At 39.3% G+C, this 24,539-nt stretch overlaps 1 protein-coding gene across 2 annotated transcripts in view; it reads left to right on the forward strand.

Moving 5' to 3' along the window:
* The window catches only part of c12.2 (von Willebrand factor A domain-containing protein c12.2), a 590,945-nt gene that overhangs the window by 218,469 nt on the left and 347,937 nt on the right, over positions 1-24,539 (forward strand). For both annotated transcript variants that reach the window (XM_070085296.1, XM_070085297.1), the window contains exons 4-5: positions 18,194-18,307; positions 22,978-23,181. In XM_070085296.1, the coding sequence (XP_069941397.1) occupies positions 18,194-18,307; positions 22,978-23,181 (318 nt within the window). The remainder of the gene's footprint in view (positions 1-18,193; positions 18,308-22,977; positions 23,182-24,539) is intronic.

Below are 24,539 nucleotides of genomic sequence, written 5' to 3' on the forward strand. Positions count from 1 at the left end.
TTTTTAGATGCGACAGAATGAACAGGCAACAAGGGGGTTGGCCTGTATGTCAAAAAGTCCCTCATTTGCATGGAGTTGCTGAACACCACAAATGAGGTGGTTGAAATTCTATCAGTAAAGATCGAGAACCAAAACCTAGTCACTGTGGTTGTATATAAGCCACCAGATGCAACCTCACAACAGTTCAAGGAACAGCTACTGAAAATTGATTACTGTCTGGAAAACCTTCCAGCTCCATCCCCAAACATCTTACTGCTTGGTGATTTCAACCTAAGGCATACAAAATGGAAGAATGTAGCAAATAATGTTATAGCTGAAACAATCCCCGGAGGTAGCGCAGATGAAAGGTCACACACACATGAGCTACTAAGTCTCTGCGAAAAACACGCCTTAAGCCAGCAGATAGTGGAGCCAGCAAGACTAGAAAACACACTTGACCTTATCTTCACAAATAATGAGGACCTGATAAGAGACATAAGAATATCAAAAACAACCAGTTCCGATCACAACCTAATCGAAGTCCAGACGTACATGCATAGGGGTCCTGATCAGCAGAATGCATGTACCTGTGAAGGTGTCTTCACAAAATACAACAACAAGAACATCAACTGGGACCAGGTAAACCATGTCCTAAATGAAACATGTTTGGAAGATATCTTAAATGACATGGATCCAAACCAGTGCCTTGAAAGGATCAACTTCCTGGCAGCTGAAGCATGTTCTAGGCATATTCCCCTAAGAAAGAAGAAGAGCAGGAGTAAACTGGAGAAAGACGCTCCCTCTACACAAGACGACGAACAGTCACTGAACTCCTCAGGAGTGCTAGAATATCTGATACACGAAAGGAGGCGCTGACCAGGGAAGTGGAAACTATCGATCTTAAGTTAAATGACTCTTACAGGAACCAGGAGAGACAGGAGGAGCTAAAGCTATTAGTGAAATTGAAAGAAATTCAAAATATTTCTTTTCATATGACAAAAACAAGGCAAATACCACATCTAGTATCGGGCCCTTACTCAGACAGGATGGGTCTTACACAGATGACAACAAGGAAATGAGTGAAATATTGAAATCTCAGTACGACTCTGTGTTTAGTGAATCACTAATCAGTCTGAGGATTGACGACCCAAATGATTTCTTCATGAATGAGCCTCGAAACTCCATAAATGTATGCCAGATTTCCGACATTACCTTAACTCCGATAGATTTCGAAAAAGCCATTGACAACATGCCCATGCACTCAGCCCTGGGCCCAGACTTTTGGAACTCTGTTTTCATTAAGAGCTGCAAGAAACCCCTCTCGCGTACCCTAAGTACACTACGGAGGAGGAGCTTGGACATGGGTGAAATTCCACAGTCACTTAAAACAGCGGATATAGCCCCACTCCATAAAGGTGGCAGCAAAGCATTAGCTAAGAACTATAGACCAATAGCTCTGACATCCCACATCATAAAAATCTTTGAAAGAGTGCTAAGAAGCAGGATTGCAAATCACCTGGATTCCCAAAATCTGCACAATCCAGGGCAACATGGGTTCAGGGCAGGTCGCTCCTGCCTCTCACAACTACTGGATCATTATGATATGGCCTTGGATGCACTGAAAGAAAATCAGAATGCAGATGTAATATACACAGACTTTGCAAAAGCATTTGACAAATGCGATCATGGCGTAATAGCCCATAAAATAAGTGCTAAAGGAATAACTGGGAAAGTGGGGAGTTGGATCTTCAACTTCCTAACAAATCGAACACAAAGAGTAGTGGTCAACATAGTTAAATCGGAGGCTGCCATAGTGAAGATCTCTGTTCCACAAGGCACAGTACTCGCCCCCATCTTATTCCTTATCCTCATATCAGACATAGACAGAGATATACATCACAGCACTGTATCATCCTTTGCGGATGATACTAGGATCTGCATGAGGCTGTCATCTGCTGAGGACGCAGTTAACCTCCAAGAAGATATAAACAAAGTTTTCCAGTGGGCAACGGTAAACAATATGATGTTCAATGAGGACAAATTCCAACTACTCCGCTATGGAAAACTGGAGGAGATAATAACTAGAACAGAGTATACTACAGACTCTGGCCATTCAATAGAGCGGAAAAATAATGTACGGGACCTGGGAGTAGTAATGTCTGCGGATCTCACTTTTAAGGATCACAACAGTGCCACGATCGCACGTGCAAAGAAAATGATAGGATGGATAATGAGAACGTTCAAAATGAGAGATGCCAAGCCAATAATGATCCTTTTCAAATCACTTGTTCTCTCTAGGCTGGAATACTGCTGTACATTAACATCTCCATTCAAAGCAGGTGAAATTGCAGATCTAGAGAGTGTACAGAGATCCTTTACTGCATGTATAAGTTCTGTCAAGCACCTTAACTACTGGGAACGCTTGGAAGCACTTGACTTGTACTCGTTGGAACGCAGGAGGGAGAGATATATCATAATCTACACTTGGAAAATCTTGGAAGGAATGGTCCCAAATCTGCACACAGAAATCACTCCCTACGAAAGTAAAAGACTGGGCAGGCGATGCAAAATGCCCCCAATAAAAAGTAGGGGTGCCATTGGTACACTAAGGGAAAACACCATAAGTGTCCAGGGCCCAAGACTGTTCAACAGCCTCCCATCAAGCATTAGGGGAATTGCCAATAAACCCCTGGCTGCCTTCAAGAGAGAGCTGGACAAATACCTAAAGTCAGTGCCGGATCAGCCAGGCTGTGGCTCGTACGTTGGACTGTGTGCGGCCAGCAGTAACAGCCTAGTTGATCAGACCCTGGTCCATCGGGAGGCCTGGTCATGGACAGGGCCGCGGGGGCGTTGATCCCCAGAATAACCTCCAGGTAACCCCACCCCACCCACACATAATATACTTTGACATTTAAGGAGCTTTAGAGTTATAAAATGCATATAGTGTACACTCATTACTTACCTTAAAATATTTGTAGTCTTAATGGTTTTAATATAGGGTGCAAGGTGAATAGTAGGGTCGGCAGGTATCGAATAGTGTTATAAGTATCATAATTTCATCTGGCTACCCCACCCACACATTAAATACTAGGCATTTAAAGTGCCCTAGAATGATAAAATGCATATACAGTACATTCATTACTTACCTTAAAATATTTGTAGTCTTAATGTAGGGTGAGAGGTGAGTAAACAAGATTAAATGAATAAATAAGAGAGAGAGAGAGAGAATGAGAGAGTGAGTGTGAGTGAGTGTGAGGGAGTGTGAGTGTGAGTGAGTGAGTGTATGAGTATGGATGAATGAATGAACGAATATGAGCATGTGAGAGAGGACAGTGCAAGTTATGTAAACAAACCAGTTGGACACATATGGTTTTAGTTCACTCCATTAGCCGACTAGAAAAACATCTCATATTTATGTTAATTTATTCTACTGTGGGTATATTAATCATGTTTATATGTTACATAGCGTGTTTATTATATAATTTTGAAAAAAAATATCATGGATCGATTAAGCAAAATGTCTATACGTATTAACATTTTATACGATATTCATTGCGCTTCACTCTCTGTGTATTAGTATATTTAGGTACAGGTGCACATAACTATAATTATCAGAGTATATATAAAATTTCAGGGTCCACAGGCCCTCTCAGAGACTTGTTTTAACCCTTTCAGGGGTCCGTCCCGTAGATCTATGGCTTTACGTTCAGGGTCCAAACCGTAGATCTATGCCAAAATTCTAGTGCCGTCAAATTTAGCGCGAGAAGGCTGGTAGGCCTACATCTGAGAGAATGGGTCTGGGTGGTCAGTGTGCACACCATAGAAAAAATCTGGACGCCCGCATGGCATTGTGGGAATGCCGGCAAAGTAGCTTTGTTCATTGTGCCTGGCGGCAAGGAAGCTCTCACTCCCCACTCACTCTCTGGGCGAATTCTGACTCTCCTCTTCACAACTTACAGTTCTAAGACTGATGGAAGTGGAGATGAAGACGAATTCTATGGTTTTGAACTATATGGTACCATTGTACCATTGCTCCTGGGGGATTTCAACTTAAGGCACCTAAAATGGAGGAATATAGCAAATAATATTGTTGCAGTAATAACACCAGGAGGCAGCTCTGATGAAAACTCACACTCACGCGAGCTTTTAAATCTCTGCACAAAATTCAATTTAAACCAGCAAATAATAGAGCCTACTAGACTGGAGAATACACTAGACCTCATCTTCACTAACAATGATGATCTGATAAGAAATATCACCATATCAAAAACAATATACTCAGATCACAACATAATTGAGGTTCAGTCATGTATGCGCGGAGCCCCAGACCGACATAATGAGATTAGTCACGAGGGAGCATTCACCAAATTCAACTTCAATAACAAAAACATAAAGTGGGACCAAGTAAACCAAGTCCTAACCGATATAAGCTGGGAAGATATACTAAGCAACACAGACCCCAACTTATGCCTAGAACAGATTAACTCGGTAGCACTCGATGTATGCACAAGGCTTATTCCTCTAAGAAAAAGGAGGAGTAGATGTAAAACAGAAAGAGACAGGCGCTCCCTTTACAGGCGACGGAAAAGAATAACAGAGCGGCTAAAAGAGGTCAATATATCTGAAATGCGTAGGGAGACACTGGTCAGAGAAATAGCAAGCATCGAACTTAAGCTAAAAGAATCCTTTAGGAGTCAGGAATCGCGGGAAGAACTAAAAGCCATAAATGAAATCGAAAGAAACCCAAAGTATTTCTTCTCCTATGCCAAATCAAAATCGAGAACAACGTCCAGTATTGGGCCCCTACTTAAACAAGATGGGTCCTACACAGATGACAACAAGGAAATGAGTGAGCTACTCAAGTCCCAATATGACTCAGTTTTTAGCAAGCCGCTAACCAGACTGAGAGTCGAAGATCAAAATGAATTTTTTATGAGAGAGCCACAAAATTTGATTAACACAAGCCTATCCGATGTTATCCTGACGCCAAATGACTTCGAACAGGCGATAAATGACATGCCCATGCACTCTGCCCCAGGGCCAGACTCATGGAACTCTGTGTTCATCAAGAACTGCAAGAAGCCCCTATCACGAGCCTTTTCCATCCTATGGAGAGGGAGCATGGACACGGGGGTCGTCCCACAGTTACTAAAAACAACAGACATAGCCCCACTCCACAAAGGGGGCAGTAAAGCAACAGCAAAGAACTACAGACCAATAGCACTAACATCCCATATCATAAAAATCTTTGAAAGGGTCCTAAGAAGCAAGATCACCACGCATCTAGAAACCCATCAGTTACACAACCCAGGGCAACATGGGTTTAGAACAGGTCGCTCCTGTCTGTCTCAACTATTGGACCACTACGACAAGGTCCTAAATGCACTAGAAGACAAAAAGAATGCAGATGTAATATATACAGACTTTGCAAAAGCCTTCGACAAGTGTGACCATGGCGTAATAGCGCACAAAATGCGTGCTAAAGGAATAACAGGAAAAGTCGGTCGATGGATCTATAATTTCCTCACTAACAGAACACAGAGAGTAGTCGTCAACAGAGTAAAGTCCGAGGCAGCTACGGTGAAAAGCTCTGTTCCACAAGGCACAGTACTCGCTCCCATCTTGTTCCTCATCCTTATATCCGACATAGACAAGGATGTCAGCCACAGCACCGTGTCTTCCTTTGCAGATGACACCCGAATTTGCATGACAGTGTCTTCCATTGCAGACACTGCAAAGCTCCAGGCAGACATCAACCAAATCTTTCAGTGGGCTGCAGAAAACAATATGAAGTTCAACGATGAGAAATTTCAATTACTCAGATATGGTAAACATGAGGAAATTAAATCTTCATCAGAGTACAAAACAAATTCTGGCCACAAAATAGAGCGAAACACCAACGTCAAAGACCTGGGAGTGATCATGTCGGAGGATCTCACCTTCAAGGACCATAACATTGTATCAATCGCATCTGCTAGAAAAATGACAGGATGGATAATGAGAACCTTCAAAACTAGGGAGGCCAAGCCCATGATGACACTCTTCAGGTCACTTGTTCTATCTAGGCTGGAATATTGCTGCACACTAACAGCACCTTTCAAGGCAGGTGAAATTGCCGACCTAGAAAATGTACAGAGAACTTTCACGGCGCGCATAACGGAGATAAAACACCTCAATTATAGGGAGCGCTTGAGGTTCCTAAACCTGTATTCCCTGGAACGCAGGAGGGAGAGATACATGATTATATACACCTGGAAAATCCTAGAGGGACTAGTACCGAACTTGCACACGAAAATCACCCACTACGAAAGCAAAAGACTTGGCAGACGATGCACCATCCCCCCAATGAAAAGCAGGGGTGTCACTAGCACGTTAAGAGACCATACAATAAGTGTCAGGGGCCCGAGACTGTTCAACTGCCTCCCAGCACACATAAGGGGGATTACCAACAGACCCCTGGCAGTCTTCAAGCTGGCACTGGACAAGCACCTAAAGTCAGTTCCGGATCAGCCGGGCTGTGGCTCGTATGTTGGTTTGCGTGCAGCCAGCAGCAACAGCCTGGTTGATCAGGCTCTGATCCACCAGGAGGCCTGGTCTCAGACCGGGCCGCAGGGGCGTTGACCCCCGGAACTCTCTCCAGGTATACTCCAGGTATGGTACAGTGGTACCATATGGTAAAATGGTGCCATGTCATACAATGGTATCATCTGGTACAATGGTATTGTATGGTAGAGTGGTACCATATGGTACAATGTACCATATAGTACATTGTACCATATGGTACATTATACCATATGGTACAGGGTACAGGGACCCTAATGGAAATAAGTCTATCTGACTTTTTTGGGTTATCCTAGGTTCTCCAAACATATGCTGCTAAGTATGATATTCTATGTAACTTTATTTGTGTATAACTAAATAAACTTACTTATGATTTATTTATTTATTTATTTAAAAATTTGAGCACACATACAAAGGTACAAAAAATACAGATAAGAGCAGCATGCCAAAGCCACTTATACTATGCATAGCATTACGGGCTGGCTTAAAATTAACTTAAGATGACTAAGCAATGATGACATCAGTGATAAAACTTTAATGTATACAGATTACTATAAAGCACAAGTGAGTATTACAAAGACAGGTCATATGGTTGTATGCATTGTTGTACATTCAGTAGAATGGAGTATTCTGTTAGGTAGTGTATTTAAAAAATAATAAAGTTAGATTGGGTTTTAGGTTTAACATTTATGTGATATAATTGTGAGAAACATTTAAGATATACAATTTATAAGGTTCAGTTATTCAGTATTTATTTGGTTTTGGGTGAGTAAGTGATCTTTGAGAAGAGACTTGAATTTATAAACAGGTAGTGTTTCTTTTATATTTACAGGTAATGAGTTCCAGATTTTAGGGCCTTTTATGTGCATTGAGTTTTTGCATAGTGTGAGATGGACACGAGGAACATCAAAGAGTGATCTGTGCCTTGTGTTATGGTCATGTGTTCTGTTGAGGTTGGCAAGGAGATGTTTGAGGGGAGGGTTAATATCAGAGTTAAGTGTTCTATGTATGTAATAGGTGCAGTAATAAGTATGAATGTTTTGTATGGTGAATAGGTTTAGTGTATTGAATATTGGTGGAGTGTGCTGCCTATAGTGAGAATTTGTTATCATTCTAACTGCAGCCTTTTGTTGGGTAATTAGTGGTCTGAGATGGTTACTTGTTGTTGAGCCCCATGCACAAATTCCATAGGTGAGATAGGGGTAAATAAGAGAGTGATATAGGGCCAGGAGGGCTGACTGTGGAGCATAGTACCGTATCTTCGATAGTATGCCTACAGTCTTGGAAATTTTCTTAGAAATTTGTTGTATATGTGTATGAAATTTGAGTCTATTATCAAGGTGGATTCCTAAGAATTTTCCCTCTGTTAGCTTTGTGATAGGTGATCCGTTTATCATTATGTTAAGAGGGACATCTGTAGCTCTGTTACCAAACTGAATGAAGTAGGTTTTGTCAATGTTTAGTGTAAGTTTGTTAGTCCTCATCCAGGTAGATATTTTCTGTAATTCGGTATTTACAGTATTGGCTAGCGTGACTGGGCTCGGGTGGGAGAAGACGTATGTAGTGTCATCTGCAAATAGTGTGGGTTTGAGTAATTGCGAAGCATTTGGTAGGTCATTTATGTATAGGAGAAAGAGAAGAGGGCCAAGGACACTTCCCTGTGGGACACCAACTGTAATTGGTTGTGCAGAAGAGTTTGCCCCATTTGCATACACATATTGGCTTCTGTTGCTGAGGTATGACTTGAGGTAGTTGAGGGAGTGCCCTCTTATACCATAGTGTGACAATTTTACGTGGAGCAAGTCATGGTTAACTGTATCAAAAGCTTTACGTAAGTCAATGAAGATCCCCAGTGGGACTTGTTTTTTCTCTATTGCATTGTATATATGTTCTAGCATGTGTATAATAGCATCATTAGTATTTTTATTTGGCCTGAATCCAAATTGGCAGGGGTTGAGTATGTTTTGGGAGATAAGGTAGGAGTAGATTCGTTTATGAATTAATTTTTCGAAGATTTTTGAGAGAGGGTGTAAGTTGGATATTGGCCTATAGTTATTCAACTCTGTTTGGTCTCCTCCTTTATGGATCGGGGTGACCCTTGCTATTTTGAGTACTGTAGGGAAGGTGGAGGATTCAATGGATTTGTTAAAGAGTGTTGCAATGATTGGTGATAGCACTTGTGACACTTTTTTGTATATAAAGGGTGGTAAGGTATTTAAATCTCCTGCCTTGTTTTTTAGCGTGTTGATAATAAGGGAGACTTCGTATGGGTTAGTCGGAGCTAGGAACAGTGTGTTCGGGTAGTTGCCAGTGAGGTAGTCATTTGGTGGGGTATCTGAGCTTGGGATTTTATTGGCAAGGTTTTGTCCTATAGTGGAGAAGAAGTCATTGAGTCTGTTTGCTGTTTCTGTTGGTGGGAGTTGGGGTTCATCTGATTTTGCTAATTTTATTTCGCTATTTCGTGATATCTTTTTTGTTCCTAGAATTTCTGATAGGGTTTTCCAGGTCTTTTTTATATCACCTCGTAAGTTGGATAATCTGTTCTCATAATACAATTTTTTTGCCCTTCTTATCAGGCTGGTTAGGATTGACGAGTAACGTTTTGTTTGGTCTCTGGTTATGTGACCCATTCTGTACTGTTTTTCATATTGGTGTTTTGTATTTATGGATTTGAGAATGCTGGGTGTTAACCAGGGACTGTTCAGTCTCTTAGCTGTCATCTGTTTAGTTTTTTTAGGGCAGTGCTTGTTATAGAGGTATTGGGTCTTTTTTAGAAAATTATTAATACATTCGTCAATATCTGTATAGATTTCTAGCTCAGTGTGCCAGTCAATGTTTGCTACTGCTGTTGTGAAGTTATTAATGGCTGCCTCATTGTGAAGTCTGAAGGTGACTTTAGTAGTGTCTTGGGGTAATTTACCAAGAGTTGTTATGAGAAAAGTAGGGTAGTGGTCTGTGGTATTATCTGTAATTATGCCTGATTTTAAAGGGGATATGGTGTTGGTCCAGATGTGGTCAAGTAGGGAAACACTAGTCTCTGTAACTCTTGTAGGTTTTGTTACTGTTGGTAGCAACATACAGTTACTCATTGTGTTTGTGAATTCAGTAACGTGTGGGTCCTGGTCTTGCAGGAGATTTATATTGAAGTCACCTGAGAGTAGTAAGTGATCTTTGTTCATGCGTGCATCAGTTATCATACTTCCTAGGTTTTGACTAAATTGGCTAATGTTTGACTGTGGAACTCTGTAAATGTTTATCAGTGTGAGAGGTTTTTGTAGGTATTTGGATTTGAATTTGGCTATTATATATTCCCCATGTTCATCCCTTGTGCAAGTATTAGTGATACATTCTAGTTGGTCTGAGTAGTATATGGCTGTGCCACCCCCTTGTTGGTCTGGCCTACAGTTGTGTATGGCTGTGTAACCAGGAATGGCATAGACATCTGTACTATCAGGCTTTAGCCAGGTTTCAGTTAGTGTAATGATGGACATATTGGCATGTAAGGAATTTAGTAATGCTATGAGGTCATCGTAATGCTTGCTTAAAGATCTGATATTGTAGTTAAAGATAGTTATGTTGTTGTTGGCACTGAGAAGTGCCTTTGATTGTTCTGCAGTGTAGTAATTACAGTAACTGTTTGATTCATTTAAGTCATTAAATAAGAGGTTGATGCCACATGCACTTGAGTAAATTTATTCAGGTGTACAGAAATACAATTACATAGATTATCATACATAGCAGCATATGTATAAAATCCTAGGATAACCCAAAAAAGTCACTGTATCTGTACCATATGGTGTCCTGTACTGTATGGTACCCTGTGCCATATGTACCCTGTGCCATATAGTACCCTGTACCATATGGTACCCTGCACCATATGTTATCCTGTACTGCATGGTACCCTATACCATATAGTACAATGTACCATATGGTACCCTGTAACATATGATACCGTGTACCATATGGTCAGTAGGTGTTGGTGGCATGAGACACCAGCCAAGACTGAGTGAGTGGTGACGCAAGCTAGCTACTGACTCGGCAGGCAGTTTCCGAGACAAAGAGCTTTGTCATCCACCTCAAGGAACAAGTCAAGTTCCTGTACACTTGTAAATATATAATAGAACATTACTAATATACAACATTTTTGCATATTTTTGTTGTAAACAAAATATTGATGAAAATATTAGTGTGTTTATTGTGTTGAATACAACAGTACCATGTCATACCATACGGTACAATGAATCATATGGTATCATTGTACTGTATGGTACAATGTACCATTTGGTACCATTGCATCATATGGTACCATATGGTACCATTACACCTTATGGTACCATAAGGTACCATTGCACCATATGGTACCATTGTATCATATGGTACCATTGTACCAAATGGTGCCATTGTACCATATGGTACCATTATATCATATGCCATTGTACCATATTGTACCTGGAGTTTACCTGGAGAGAGTTCCAGGGGTCAACGCCCCTGCGGCCCGGTCTGTGACCATGCTTCCTGGTGGATCAGAGCCTGGTACCATTGTATCATATGGTGTCATTGTACCATATGGTACTATATGGTACCATTGTATTCAACACAACAACCACACTAATATTTTCATCATTTTGTTTACAATAAACTTCTAAACAAGTTTTGTAAGCAATATAATGATAAACAAATTAGTGCAGTTATTGTGTTGAATACAATGATTGTACACTTATACAATATACATTATATTGGTCTCACAGGCTGCAAATGTTATTAGAAAATGAAAAAAAAATTTGAAAAGAAAAGAAAAAAGTATAAAAAACGTAAAATAAAAAAATGGGATTTTGCGGAAGTCACTGATGTTGCTGCCACTCGGTCATTTTGGGTCAACTTCCCGCTGCTGTATCTTGGTAAGTACTAATCAGAAATTTTTTGTTTTGTCTTATTACCTTCACAAAAATATACTCTTTAATTCTGTAAGAAAAAAAAATTTTTTTTTTTTTTTTTCAAAATTTCTTGGACACTGGAGCACCACTTCAGATTTTGACCTTGAACCCTGAAGGGGTTAAGGTCCCCCAATTTAAAAAAAAAATTATTTTTTCTTATGAAAAGATAGAGAATCTTTTCCCGATCATAATGACACCATAAGTATGAAATTTGATGGAAAACTTACGGAATTATGCTCTCGCGAAGTTAGCGGTCTTGACGATGTTTATGCATCGGCGATTTTGTCCACTTTGAACCCTATTTTTGGCCAATTCTAGTGTACTAATCGACAAAAATCGTAACTATTTTGCTAGAACTCCATTTTTTCTATTGAATGAGTACAAGAAACCACCCATTTACCAATTTCAACTATATAATAAAGTGGTCAGAACTTAGCTATTTTGCCAATTTCTCACAAATTTCAAAAGATGCCAATTTCTGAATAGGGTCAAGAATAAACTAGGAAGACATTCCTGGCACTAAAATAACAAGCTCTCTGTTCGTCGATCACATTCCCAGGCCCCTCTTATATTTCTATGGCTTTCCACTTTGAATTTTTATTCTTACAAAAAATAGAAGATTTACTGTTTGCAGACTACTGCATTAGTGTAGAAATGGAATAAATAATATCATCGCACTTGTGAAAGAATGTTAGACTCACCAGTTGACGTGTATTGGACGCTTGGCATGATTTGTTTACTTTTGAACTTTGGTAAAATTCGAACATTTCTGCTACTTTGAGCTCAATTTCAAGGTACTTTTCAATGTAAAACCAGTCAAAATCATCTCAATTTCTGTAATATGTCTTCCATTCTATAAAATGAGACCAGGAAATCTAGAATACAACAATAAATACCATACAAAAATACAGTGCAAAGTCGCTGTTTTAATGCAAAAACACGGTCAAAGTTTTTTTTTCTCATTACGCACTGTGTGCTGCAGGATTTTTTTTATACCACGCACACTGACCACAGAGACCCATTCTTTCATATGTAGGCCTACCAGCTTTCTCTTACTAGATTTGAGAGAGCTAGAATTTAGGCGTACTAGTACGTCAAAAACCCTGGTGCATAAGCCATACTAGTACGGCCGAAACCCTGAAAGGGTTAAAACACTTGAAATTTTGGAAAATTTCCAGACATAATAGAGAGTTGTGCTCATGGATAATGTAAACAAACTGGGTGGGGTGCGCCGTATTTGAAAGACCACTCGCTGAATAGCATAGTTTTTTCATAATTTGAAATCGCCATATTAGCAGAACGCCCTAAAGTGGGGCCCTACTGTATAGAATGCTGTCTTGATTAGATATCATCATTATCTTATTTTTATCCTGTTTAGTTATTTAACCCTTTCAGGGTCTGTCCCGTAGATCTACAACTTTGAAGCCATGGTCCAAGCTGTAGATCTACGCCAATAAGCTCAGCTCACTCAAATAAGTTGTGAGTGGTAAATTTGGGCCTAGATATGAGAGAATACATCTATGTGGTAAGTGTGCACCACATGAAACAAATCCTGGAGCATGCAGTGCATAATGAGAGAAAGAACTGAGACACAAATTTTGGAATAAAACAGCAAATTTGTGATGTTTTTTGTGTTTTTTTTTATAGATATATTTGCAATTCCTTGGTCTTATTTGATAGACTGGAAGATATATTACAGAAATAGAGATAATTTTGATTGGTTTTAGTCATGAAAATGGCTTGAAACTGAGCTCAAAGTTGCGGAAATGTTCAATTTTTGCCGATGTTCAAGCGTAAACAAGTGACGTCGCACATCTAATAAACGTCAGCTGGTGGTCTGATATACATTTACAAATGTGGTGATATTATTTATACAATTATCACATTTTTTTGTGTGAATAAAAATTCATTATGTGAATAAAAAATCAAAGAGGAATTCATTTGTAAAGCAAAAACATAACTAATGAACAGAGGAAATGTTAGTTTAGTGTCAGGAATGCCTGCATTGTTTATTCTGGACCCTATTTTGAAAATGGAATATTTTGAACTTTGTGTTAAATTGCCAAATTAACAATTTCTGATCACTTTATTGGATAGTTATAACAGTTGACTGGGTGATTTCTTGTGCTCAATCAATAAAATAGAAGTAATATTAGTGAAATAGCTACAAATTTGGTCGACTGAAATAATGTAATTGGCCTAAAATGGGAGTCAGTCAGCAAAATTGCCAATGCTTAAATATCACTGATGCATCAAAATTCGCGAGAGCATAATTTTGTCAGTTTTCCATCAAATTTCATACTTTTTGTTTTATTACCTTCAGAAAACGATTCTCTACCATTTCATAATAAATTTTTTTTTTTTTTTTGAAATCTTGGACCCTGGCTGTCACTCTGAGACTTAGCCTCTGGGCCCTGAAAAGGTTAAAGAGATATTGCTCAGAAATTGTCTGGCTGGGTGTCCATTTTTTTTGGTCCAAGACACTTAAACTGAAAACGAACTATGTATAGGATTTTATTCAGGAAAGGTTCACTGGCTTTACCAAATCCAAATCTGTATTTTCAAATTCTTGTTTATGAATGTCATTATCAACCCTTAAACTGTCCAAACATATTGTTAGACAAAGAATGAGGGGGAGACATGTTCGAAGTGTATAAGTGGAAGATGGGTATTAATAAAGGGGATATTAATAAGGTCTTGAGAATATCTCTCCAAGAGAGAACCTGCAGTAATGGATTTAAATTAGACAAGTTTAGATTTAGAAAGGACATAGGAAAGTATTGGTTTGGAAATAGGGTAGTTGATGAGTGGAACAGTCTACCTAGTTGGGTTATTGAGGCTGGGACTTTGGGTAGTTTCAAATTTAGGTTGGATAAGTACATGAGTGGGAGGGGTTGGATTTGAGTGGGACTTTCACATCGGAGCTTGTTTCTTGGGTGGCATTGAAAATTGGGTTGGTCAAATGTTTTGTTAGTGGGATGAATTCTAAAGGACCTGCCTAGTATGGGCCAACAGGCCTGCTGCAGTGGTCCTCCTTTCTTATGTTCTTATGTTCTTATGTTCACATGCTTAGTGTTACAAAAGTAGATATACATTTTTTTACATATTTTCAAAAATAAAAAAAAAATGTAGATCAAAGTTTTTTACACGTTTTCAAATGTAAAAAAACAAAACAAAAAGAAGATATATATTTTTTTACATACTTTCAAATGTTGAAAAAACGTAGATTACATTTGGACAGTTTAAGGGTTAATTGGTTTAGAGGGATATTTAAAGATATTTTGTTGAGAAATGAAGTGATGCTGTACTTAAATGATTGCATAAGAACAAAAGAACACAGCTATCATCTTTTGTGATTGCATGCAAGCCAATTTCTACCTCACACAGTGAATCTCTAGCCCACACAGTGAAATTTCTACCCCACATAATGAATTTCTACCCCACATAGTGAATTTCTACCCCCATGCAGTGAATTTCAACCCCACACAGTTAATTTCTACCACACACAGTGAATCTCTATCCCACACAGTGAATTTCTACCCAACACAGTGAATTTCTACCACACACAGTGAATCTCTATCCCACACAGTGAATTTCTACCACACACAGTGAATTTCTACCACACACAGTGAATTTCTACCTCACACAATGAATTTCTATCCCACACAGTGAATTTCTACCCCATGCAGTGAATTTCTACCAGACACAGTGAATTTCTACCCCACACAGTGAATTTCTACCCCATGCAGTGAATTCCTGGTAGAAATCGAGTTGATGTATATAAGTGAATTTACACAAAATGAATCTGCATAAAATAAGGGAAACTTTATATATTACATCTTCAAGCAGTACAAAAAAAAAAAGCTCCAAAAATTTCATGGTGCCAGTAAAAAAAATATAATGAAATTAAAAAAGCAGTGCTAAAAAATATATTAGAAATACTTTTTTTATAAATACAGTGGAACCTCAAATATCGAACTTTCTTCATTCCAGATGGCTGTTCGAGTGCCGTTACCGAACGAATTTATTCCCATCAGGAATAATGTAAATTAGATTAGTTCATTTCAGACCTTCAAAAATACACTTATAAAAGCACTTACAAAAATACATTTACATAATTGGTTGAGTTGAGAACAGTTCGATATTTGAGGTTCCACTGTACAGTGGAATCTTGGTTTTTGTCATTAATTCGGTCTAGAAAATCTGACGAAAACTGAAGCAATATTTTCCATGGGAAATGATGTAAATCCAATTAATCCATTCCAGACACCCAAAAAGTATTAACAAAAAATACATTTTATAGAGAATAACTATAGTTTTACATACAGAAGACAATGAGAAATATGTAAATATAAGGACTAATTAACCCTTTCAGGGTCAACAGGCCCTCTCAGAGACTTGTTCTCAGGGTTGCCAAAATTTAAAAAAAAAAAAAATAATTTTTTCTTATGAAAAGATAGAGAATCTTTTCCCGATCATAATGACACCAAAAGTATGAAATTTTATGGAAAATTTATGGAATTATGCTCTCGCGAAGTTAGCGGTCTCGACGATGTTTACGCATAGGCGATTTTGCCCACTTTGAGCCCTATTTTCGGCCAATTCCACTGTACTAGTCGACAAAAATCATGAATACTTCGCTAGAACTCCATTTTTTCTATCAAATGAGTGCAAGAAACCACCCATTTACCGATTTCAACTATCCAATACAGTGATCAGAATTTGGCAATTTTGCCAATTTCACACAAATTTCAAAACATGCCAATTTCCAAATAGGGTCCAGAATAAACAAGAAAGGCATTCCTGGCACTAACATTACATTTCCTCTGTTCATTAGTCACGTCCCAATGCCCCTCTTACATTCTTTTGCTTTCCACTTTGAATTTTTATTCTCACAAAAAATGGAATATTTACTGTTATGCAGACTACTGCATTAGTGTAAAAAATTGTATAAATAATATCAGCGCACTTGTGAAAGAATATTAGACTCACCAGTTGACGTGTATTGGACGCTTGGCATGATTTGTTTACTTTTGAACTTTGGTAAAAATCGAACATTTCTGCTACTTTGAGCTCAATTTCAAGGTACTTTTCATTGTAAAATCAGTCAAAATCATCTCAATTTCTATAATATGTCTTCCATTCTATAGAATGAGACCAGTAAAACTAGAATACAACAATAAATACCATACGAAAATACAGTGCAAAGTCACTGTTTTAATCCAAAAACACGGTCAAAGTTTTTTTTTTCTCATTACGCACTGTGTGCTGAAGTTTTTTTTTTATACTGCGCACACTGACCACATAGACCCATTCTTTCATATGTAGGCCTACCAGCTTTCTCTCACTAGATTTGAGAGCACTAGAATTTAGGCGCACTAGTACGTCAAAAACCCTGGTGCGTAAGCCGTACTAGTACGGCCGAAACCCTGAAAGGGTTAAATGGATAAATGAACATTTAATATCACTTTTACCTTTATTGAAAACTCTTGTTGGTGCATGGAAGACGTGAGGAGGGGAGAGGGAGGAGGAGGGGTTATTCATTGGAAAGGGAATCCCCCTCCATAAGGACTTCATGTATCAAGTCCCTATCCGGGGCTACTTCCCTTCTTAGTCTCTGACCAGCACTGGACCCCAGACGCACAAAAAAATCTGTCCAGAGAGGTCTGGCGTCCCTAAGATTTGCCTAAAATGGGACAAGGCATTGTCATTGAATATGTTGCAGACACAGCTTGCAACTGCTTTGTTAGGGTGATATTTCTACACGAAACTTTGCAACTCACTCCACTTTGCACACATGTCCTTAATCACTGATGAAGGCATATTCTACCCTCTCTCTTCCTCTTCCTGTGAAGCAATTTCCTCAGCTGTGATCTGTTGCTGTTCCAGTTGAAGGTGTTGCAGCTCTTTTTTAGCACATTTACCCCTTTCGCAACATCAGATTCCTTGATTTCTTTTTACTTCGCCAGGATGGAACTGATCATTGATGAGGACTTCCCATACATCTTGGCCACATCGACCACACATATTCTGCTTTCGTATCTTGCTATGAGTTCTTTCTTGAATTCTATCACATTTCTTGCCTCCTTTATCAAAGGGCTGGCACTCGGAACTTTCTTTGTCCCCATGGTGGCTTATTTAGCAGTCACACTCAATAAACAAGCACAAAAAACAGTGGATTATTACAAAATGTTTCAGAGGAGCATGCAAGGTAATGCTCATTTGACGAGAAACAAAGCCTGACTATCTCAGAACACATGGCATGCTTTGTGTGGGTGCGAGCAGGTGGACACATTCGGTACAGTGGACCGGTGAAAACTGAGGTGATGAACAAAAACTTGGAAAGTATTTTGATGAAAAAAGTCATCGAACATCGAATTCGACGAAAACCAGGGCAAACGAAAACCAAGGTTCCACTGTATGGTGATTTATACAAATAATATAAAAAAAAAAAAAAAAAAATGAAGAAACACAAAATAGTTTACAGCGAAGTTCTGGCAGGTCATGTTTGTTTGGTTGAGTGCTGAGCAAACAGTCAACTACTGAGTGATTTTTTTTACTGAACAAAGCATTTGAATACCGAATTGTTCAAGTAGGGAGCTGTTCACGTACTGAGGTTCCACTGTATACAGTACATTAGACATGCCTTATCAGATATTTTGCTTAACATTGTTCTTAATATATTCAATAGATTACTGACAATATTCCTAAAATTTCAGAGGCATTCCACAGCTTCTGAAGTCAACAAAATTAAGGGAGTTCGTCCACTTCATGAGCATACAAAAACTGTTGAAGTTACACTGGCAGTTGAAGGTCAGGAATTAATTACACAGGTAAGTTACTTTGCATATGACTTAAAAAATCTTAAAGTTTTGTTGATGGTTGTAGTTCTGTGACTTAGCAGAAGAGATGTCACCATAATATAACACACATCAGACCAAAACCTTCCCAACTAATGACTTGCTATAGTTTGAGTAACAAGTTTGAGTAACAGTCTGAAAACAAATACTGCTGTTATAGCCACACACCATGAATCACAATACTGTACGTCTTTCTCACGAGGGGCTAAAAACGTATCACAAGGTTCGTTGAGGGACAAGTGATGTGACTACTGCTGTATAGTTTGCTTTTGTAACTGTTGCTCACAGCTGTAGCTGGTATTATATTGAAATCCCAGTTATATGTTAGTTACTGTGATTTAAACAATTTACGTTATGCCACCCACAGTCTACTGATACGTACCATAAACATTATTTTTTCACAGAGCTGTTATCTCCCACTGAGGTAGTGACCCAGAATGGGAACCATGTTCATCTTCTTTCACTCACTCTTTGTCTTGCTAGATGTGTTCTGACATCATAGTTCAGATGATGCTGCAACACCCTGCAATATGCTTACCTCACCTTGTGACTGCAGGCACATTTTTTACTTTATATTTTTGCTATTACTGAGGGATTTATCTTAAATATCAGATGCTGATGCAACAAAGTGTAATGAATGCTGTTCAGTGAGAGAGGAAAACCCATATGGGCTTCTGCGCCAGCCTTCGTCGGGTGTCGACATCTCTCTCTCGCCTGAGTATCAGTGACAAATTTTCCCCGTTCTCTCTGGGATGCTTGTCCTCATCTATTTTGCCCGCCGGGCACTCTACAGGAGGGGCATCTGTTCATCGGCTTACTTTAGCCAGATCCGTTTTTTTTTTTTCCATTCTGCGGAAAATTCTTTAACGGTCTTTGGTGGAAAGCCAGTTACTGAACTCAGGTGGGAGTGTGGATGTCCCTCTCTGCTGGGGCTTGGCAAGGTGGTTCACTGGATCTAATTGGACTTTTGTTCCTTTTCTCTCATCGCCCAGCCTTGGGCAACAATTTTTTCTCGTACCATCGAGAAACCGGGCTCGATACGGTTTATGCTGTCAGTGGCCCTGATAAACCCAACAGAGAGAGAAAACCCATATAAGACATAAATGCAGAAGATTGGCAGGCTGTATTTTTTTACTTCAGCTGAGGTCAAAATTATACAGCCTACCAATATATTTCAACCTTCAGCTGAAGTCAAAATATACAGAGTACCATTCTTTCTTGTTGTTGCCTTGTGGGTTTTCCTCTTAATTTATAATGTTGATGCAACATATATTGTACTGAAATTTAACCTTTTCACTGTGTCTTTCATACATCTACTTTATTGATGCCAGTGTTGCTCATGTAGATCTATGTTCTGAGCTCGGCTCCCTCAGATGAGCTGTGAACAGTAAATTTTAGCCTAGACATGAGAGAATGGATCTGTGTGATGGGTGTGCATGGTATAAAAATAAATCCTTCTCGTCATGGTGCATGATGAGAAAAGCAAATCTAGATACCTCTTGTGTTTGGTTTAAAAAATAGCGAGTTTGAGGTGTTTCCGAAGGTGGCTTTTATGGTAGTATTGGCTGCTTCTTGGCATCATTTGATAGAATGGAAGACATACTGTTGACATAGAGATGATTTTGGTTGGTTTTGAGACTCAAAATAGCTTGAAATTGGGCTCAGAGTAATGGAAATACAGTGGTACCCTGAGTTTTGAACTTATTTCATTCCAGAATACTGTTCGAGTGCCAATACCGAACGAATGTGTTCCCAAAAATAATAATGTAAATTAGATTAATCCGTTTGAGACTCCCAAAAATACACTTAAAAATGCACTTACACAAATACACTTGCATAATTGTTTGAGTTGGGAGCATTTTGAAACTCGGGTAGTGTTCCCTATGCAGTGTCCAGGGGATGAAGTACATCCTGGAGTACATCCCTTGGCCCTACACCAGGAATAGACAGTGAAAGTGATGATGATGTGGCTACACTTGGCATGGATAGACCACAGGCATCAGTAGGTGGTGGTATTGGTGGTGATAGTGGTAGTGGTGATGGTAGTGCCAAGGCCATGCATGACTCACCAGCCCAGGCTGGGACCCACGCCGCTGACTCCTCAATTCAAGGACTAAGCGGAGCGTCAGCCACCACCCCACCACAACTACAACTACAACCACAACCAGCTTATGATGTCCAGTATCCACTAGCAAACCGCATCTGGCATTGGCAGCAAAATTCCAATTTTGTTCCCAAGCCCCACCAGCTTGATAACTCTCAAAGTGGAATCCTACCAACTTGTTCCCTTGGAAACACTGCAAATGAACTGAACTTATTCTTTGACCAGCCCTTGATAGAAACTATTGTCAGGGAAAGTAACAAGTATTTTGAGTACACCATCGCAAATACGATCATATCACCATAGTCAAGACTACACCGGTGGAAAGAGACAACTGTGGCTGAAATGTATTTGCTTTTTGCAATAATAGTGCTTATGCCTCATGTCTATAAGCATAATATAAAATCATACTGATCCAGAGATCGACTAATTTATACCCCGGTCTTCAGTGAAATCATCTCTGGCAAAACCAGGCCTGACAGAAGTGACAGGTTATACAAGATTAGAAATGTTTTTATGTATCTGAAACAAAAGTTCAACATGTACTTTTATCCATTCAAGAATCTTGTAATTGATGAGGTAGGCTCTCATTCAAGCAGTATATACTGAGCAAGAGGAAACACTGGTATAAAACTGTTTGTACTCTGTGATTGTGACAGTGGCCTGGTATTGGATATTATTGTATACACAGGAAGTAAAACATTGAAAGATGCCAGATTGTTATTGGGTATCTCAGGTGACATAGTGAGAAACATGATGGCACCTTATCTTGGTAAGGGGCATACATTATGCAGTGGTCCCTCGTTTATCGTAATTAATCCGTTCCTGGAGGTGTTACTATTATCGAAATCTACGATTTTCAAATCAATTTTCCCATAAGAAATAATGTAAATACAATTAATCCGTTCCTGACACCCAGAAGTACTAAAACAATTTGGCCAATTTCACGAAAATTAAAAAATATGACAATTTCAAAATAAGGTCCAGAATGAACAATGCAGACATTCCTGGCTCTAAAATAACATTTTCTTTGTTCATCAGTCATGTCTCCAGGCCCCTCTGATATTACTCTTGCTTTCTATTTTGAATTTTTATTCAAACAAAAAATAGAAAATTTATCCAACACTTAGCAGGAAAAGTATCCAAAACGGTGGGGATCCTCTCTAAGATAAGTTACTATGTGCTGCAATCAGCCCTGTTCGCACTATACTATTCACTCATCTATCTCTACGTCACCTATGCCATTTGCGCTTGGGGATCAACAGCAGCAACCCACCTAAAACAACAACAACCCAACAAAAAGCCACAGTAAGAATTATCACGCAGTCCAGTCCCAGGCTCCCCCCACTCTTCAAAAACCTAAACTTACTCACTGTTCAGAGCATCCACACTTACTACTGTGCAACCTACATTTACAGAACTATCAAGTTCCAGTATTAACCCTGAACTAAAAGCTTTCTTGATAGTTGTGACAGGACCCATAGGCACAATACCAGACACAAAAATCTCTATGACATTCCCCATGTCCGGCTAAATTTATACAAACATTCAATGTACATTAAAGGGCCCAAAATCTGGAACTCCCTACCTGAAAACTCTAGAACTACAGACTCAGCAAGCATTTTCAAAACTGCTGTCAAAAAACATTTTATCTCCCTAACACACCCCACCATAAACTAACATGAAAACCACCCATTCATGGGCACACACACACCTCCTCCTCCTGACCCAAATGACTATGAACATAAAATTGCCTAATAAATCTCAAACTAGTCCTAAGTTTGCCTGAGATACTCCAATATATGAGCTTTAATAGAAACTGTGTATCATGCCAAGACAAAACCATTGTCATTACTAATTTTGCAAATTGTTATATTCTTAAATGTCCTGAACTACCTCACAATTGCACCTATATTCATTTAATCATTTGTAATTTGTAATATAAAGTAATAATTATTATTAGTCTGCGCGAAATGCCTCGGCTTGCTAGACACGCTAGTGGCCGTCTTTGTAATTATTGTTTTATAATATGTAAACCACCCATTGTAATCTTTACAGAGAAATAAACATTTCAATTTCAGTTTATTGTAATTTATTGCCTTTTTGAGGCTTTATTATATACAGGCAGACCTTGCTTTACAGCACTTCACCTTACAGTGTTTTGCTAATACAGCAGTTTTAAATTATACTCTTTCTTGATTTATTCAGACTTCCTACAATATGTATATTCACCACTCACTATAAGCTAAGGCTGAAAATATTTAAAAGAAAGTAATATGCTTTTTTTTAGGCCTAGCTATATTGCTCATTTAATATATGATACTGTAAGCATATTATCAGGTTTTTATATGCATCTGAAAGTGAAAAAAGACTGTGACTCACTTTACAGCAATTTTCACTTTATAGCAGTATCCCAAAACCAAACCTGGTGTATAAGCAGGGTCCTCTTGTATTGAATAGAATGTGTTGTTTTTCATATGCAGTAGTTTTAGAGAAGCATTATACTCCAAATATAATGTTTTATTTTTTGTTATAATTTTAGGTTACCTCTGGGAACAGTTGGGGAAGTCCTCCCCCGCCATTTGAATTTATACCATATCATCATGAAATACTCACTGAAATGATTCAGAGTCACAGTGTTGGGGACTTTTGTTTAATTGGCCCTCGTGGATGTGGAAAGTCTGCAGTTGTTGCAAAGATGGCACACTTGTTGGGTTATCAGACAGAACCAATACTTGTCTACCAGGTATGTTGACACTTTTACTCATTAATGTTTAAGGTTAAATATCAAAAGCTACTTTTAATTGCAGTTCTTTATTTTCTTGGCATTGTTGATGATATTTACAATAATGATGCTCCAGGAGAAATTTCATAATAACTAATGTTTAGTTTTCTTTGTTTGCACAGTTGGCATTTTTCCACCAAGTGACCTAGAGAAGAAAAACACGTAAACTGTCAGACACTCCCTAACCTGCCTTTTCATATCCACCAGTGTGTCAGAGTGCAACATACCCACTAGTGTGTCAGAGTGCAACATACCCACCAGAGTGCAACATACCCACTAGTGTGTCAGAGTGCAACATACCCACCAGAGTGCAACATACCCACTAGTGTGTCAGAGTGCAACATACCCACCAGAGTGCAACATACCCACTAGTGTGTCAGAGTGCAACATATCCACCAGTGTGTCAGAGTGCAACATACCCACTAGTGTGTCAGAGTGCAACATACCCACCAGAGTGCAACATACCCACTAGTGTGTCAGAGTGCAACATACCCACCAGAGTGCAACATACCCACTAGTGTGTCAGAGTGCAACATACCCACCAGAGTGCAACATACCCACTAGTGTGTCAGAGTGCAACATATCCACCAGTGTGTCAGAGTGCAACATACCCACTAGTGTGTCAGAGTGCAACATACCCACCAGAGTGCAACATACCCACTAGTGTGTCAGAGTGCAACATACCCACCAGAGTGCAACATACCCACTAGTGTGTCAGAGTGCAACATATCCACCAGTCTGTCAGAGTGTAACATACCCACCAGAGTGCAACATACCCACCAGTGTGTCAGAGTGCAACATGTCCACCAGTCTGTCAGAGTGTAACATACCCACCAGTGTGTCAGAGTGCAACATACCCACCAGTCTGTCAGAGTGTAACATACTACCAGTCTGTCAGAGTGTAACATACCCACCAGTCTGTCAGAGTGTAACATACCCACCAGTCTGTCAGAGTGCAACATACCCACCAGTCTGTCAGAGTGTAACATACCCACCAGTCTGTCAGAGTGCAACATGCCCACCAGTCTGTCAGAGTGCAACATACCCACCAGTCTATCAGAGCACAACAAACCCACCAGTCTGTCAGAGTGCAACATACCCACCAGTCTGTCAGAGTGTAACATACCCACCAGTCTGTCAGTGTAACATACCCACCAGTCTGTCAGAGTGCAACATGCCCACCAGTCTGTCAGAGTGCAGCATGCCCACCAGTCTGTCAGAGTGTAACATACCCACCAGTCTGTCAGAGTGTAACATACCCGCCAGTCTGTCAGAGTATAACATACCCACCAGTCTGTCAGAGTGCAACATACCCACCA

This window comes from Cherax quadricarinatus, chromosome 15 (assembly GCF_038502225.1).
Source record: "Cherax quadricarinatus isolate ZL_2023a chromosome 15, ASM3850222v1, whole genome shotgun sequence".
Classification (NCBI taxonomy): Eukaryota; Metazoa; Arthropoda; class Malacostraca; order Decapoda; family Parastacidae; genus Cherax; species Cherax quadricarinatus.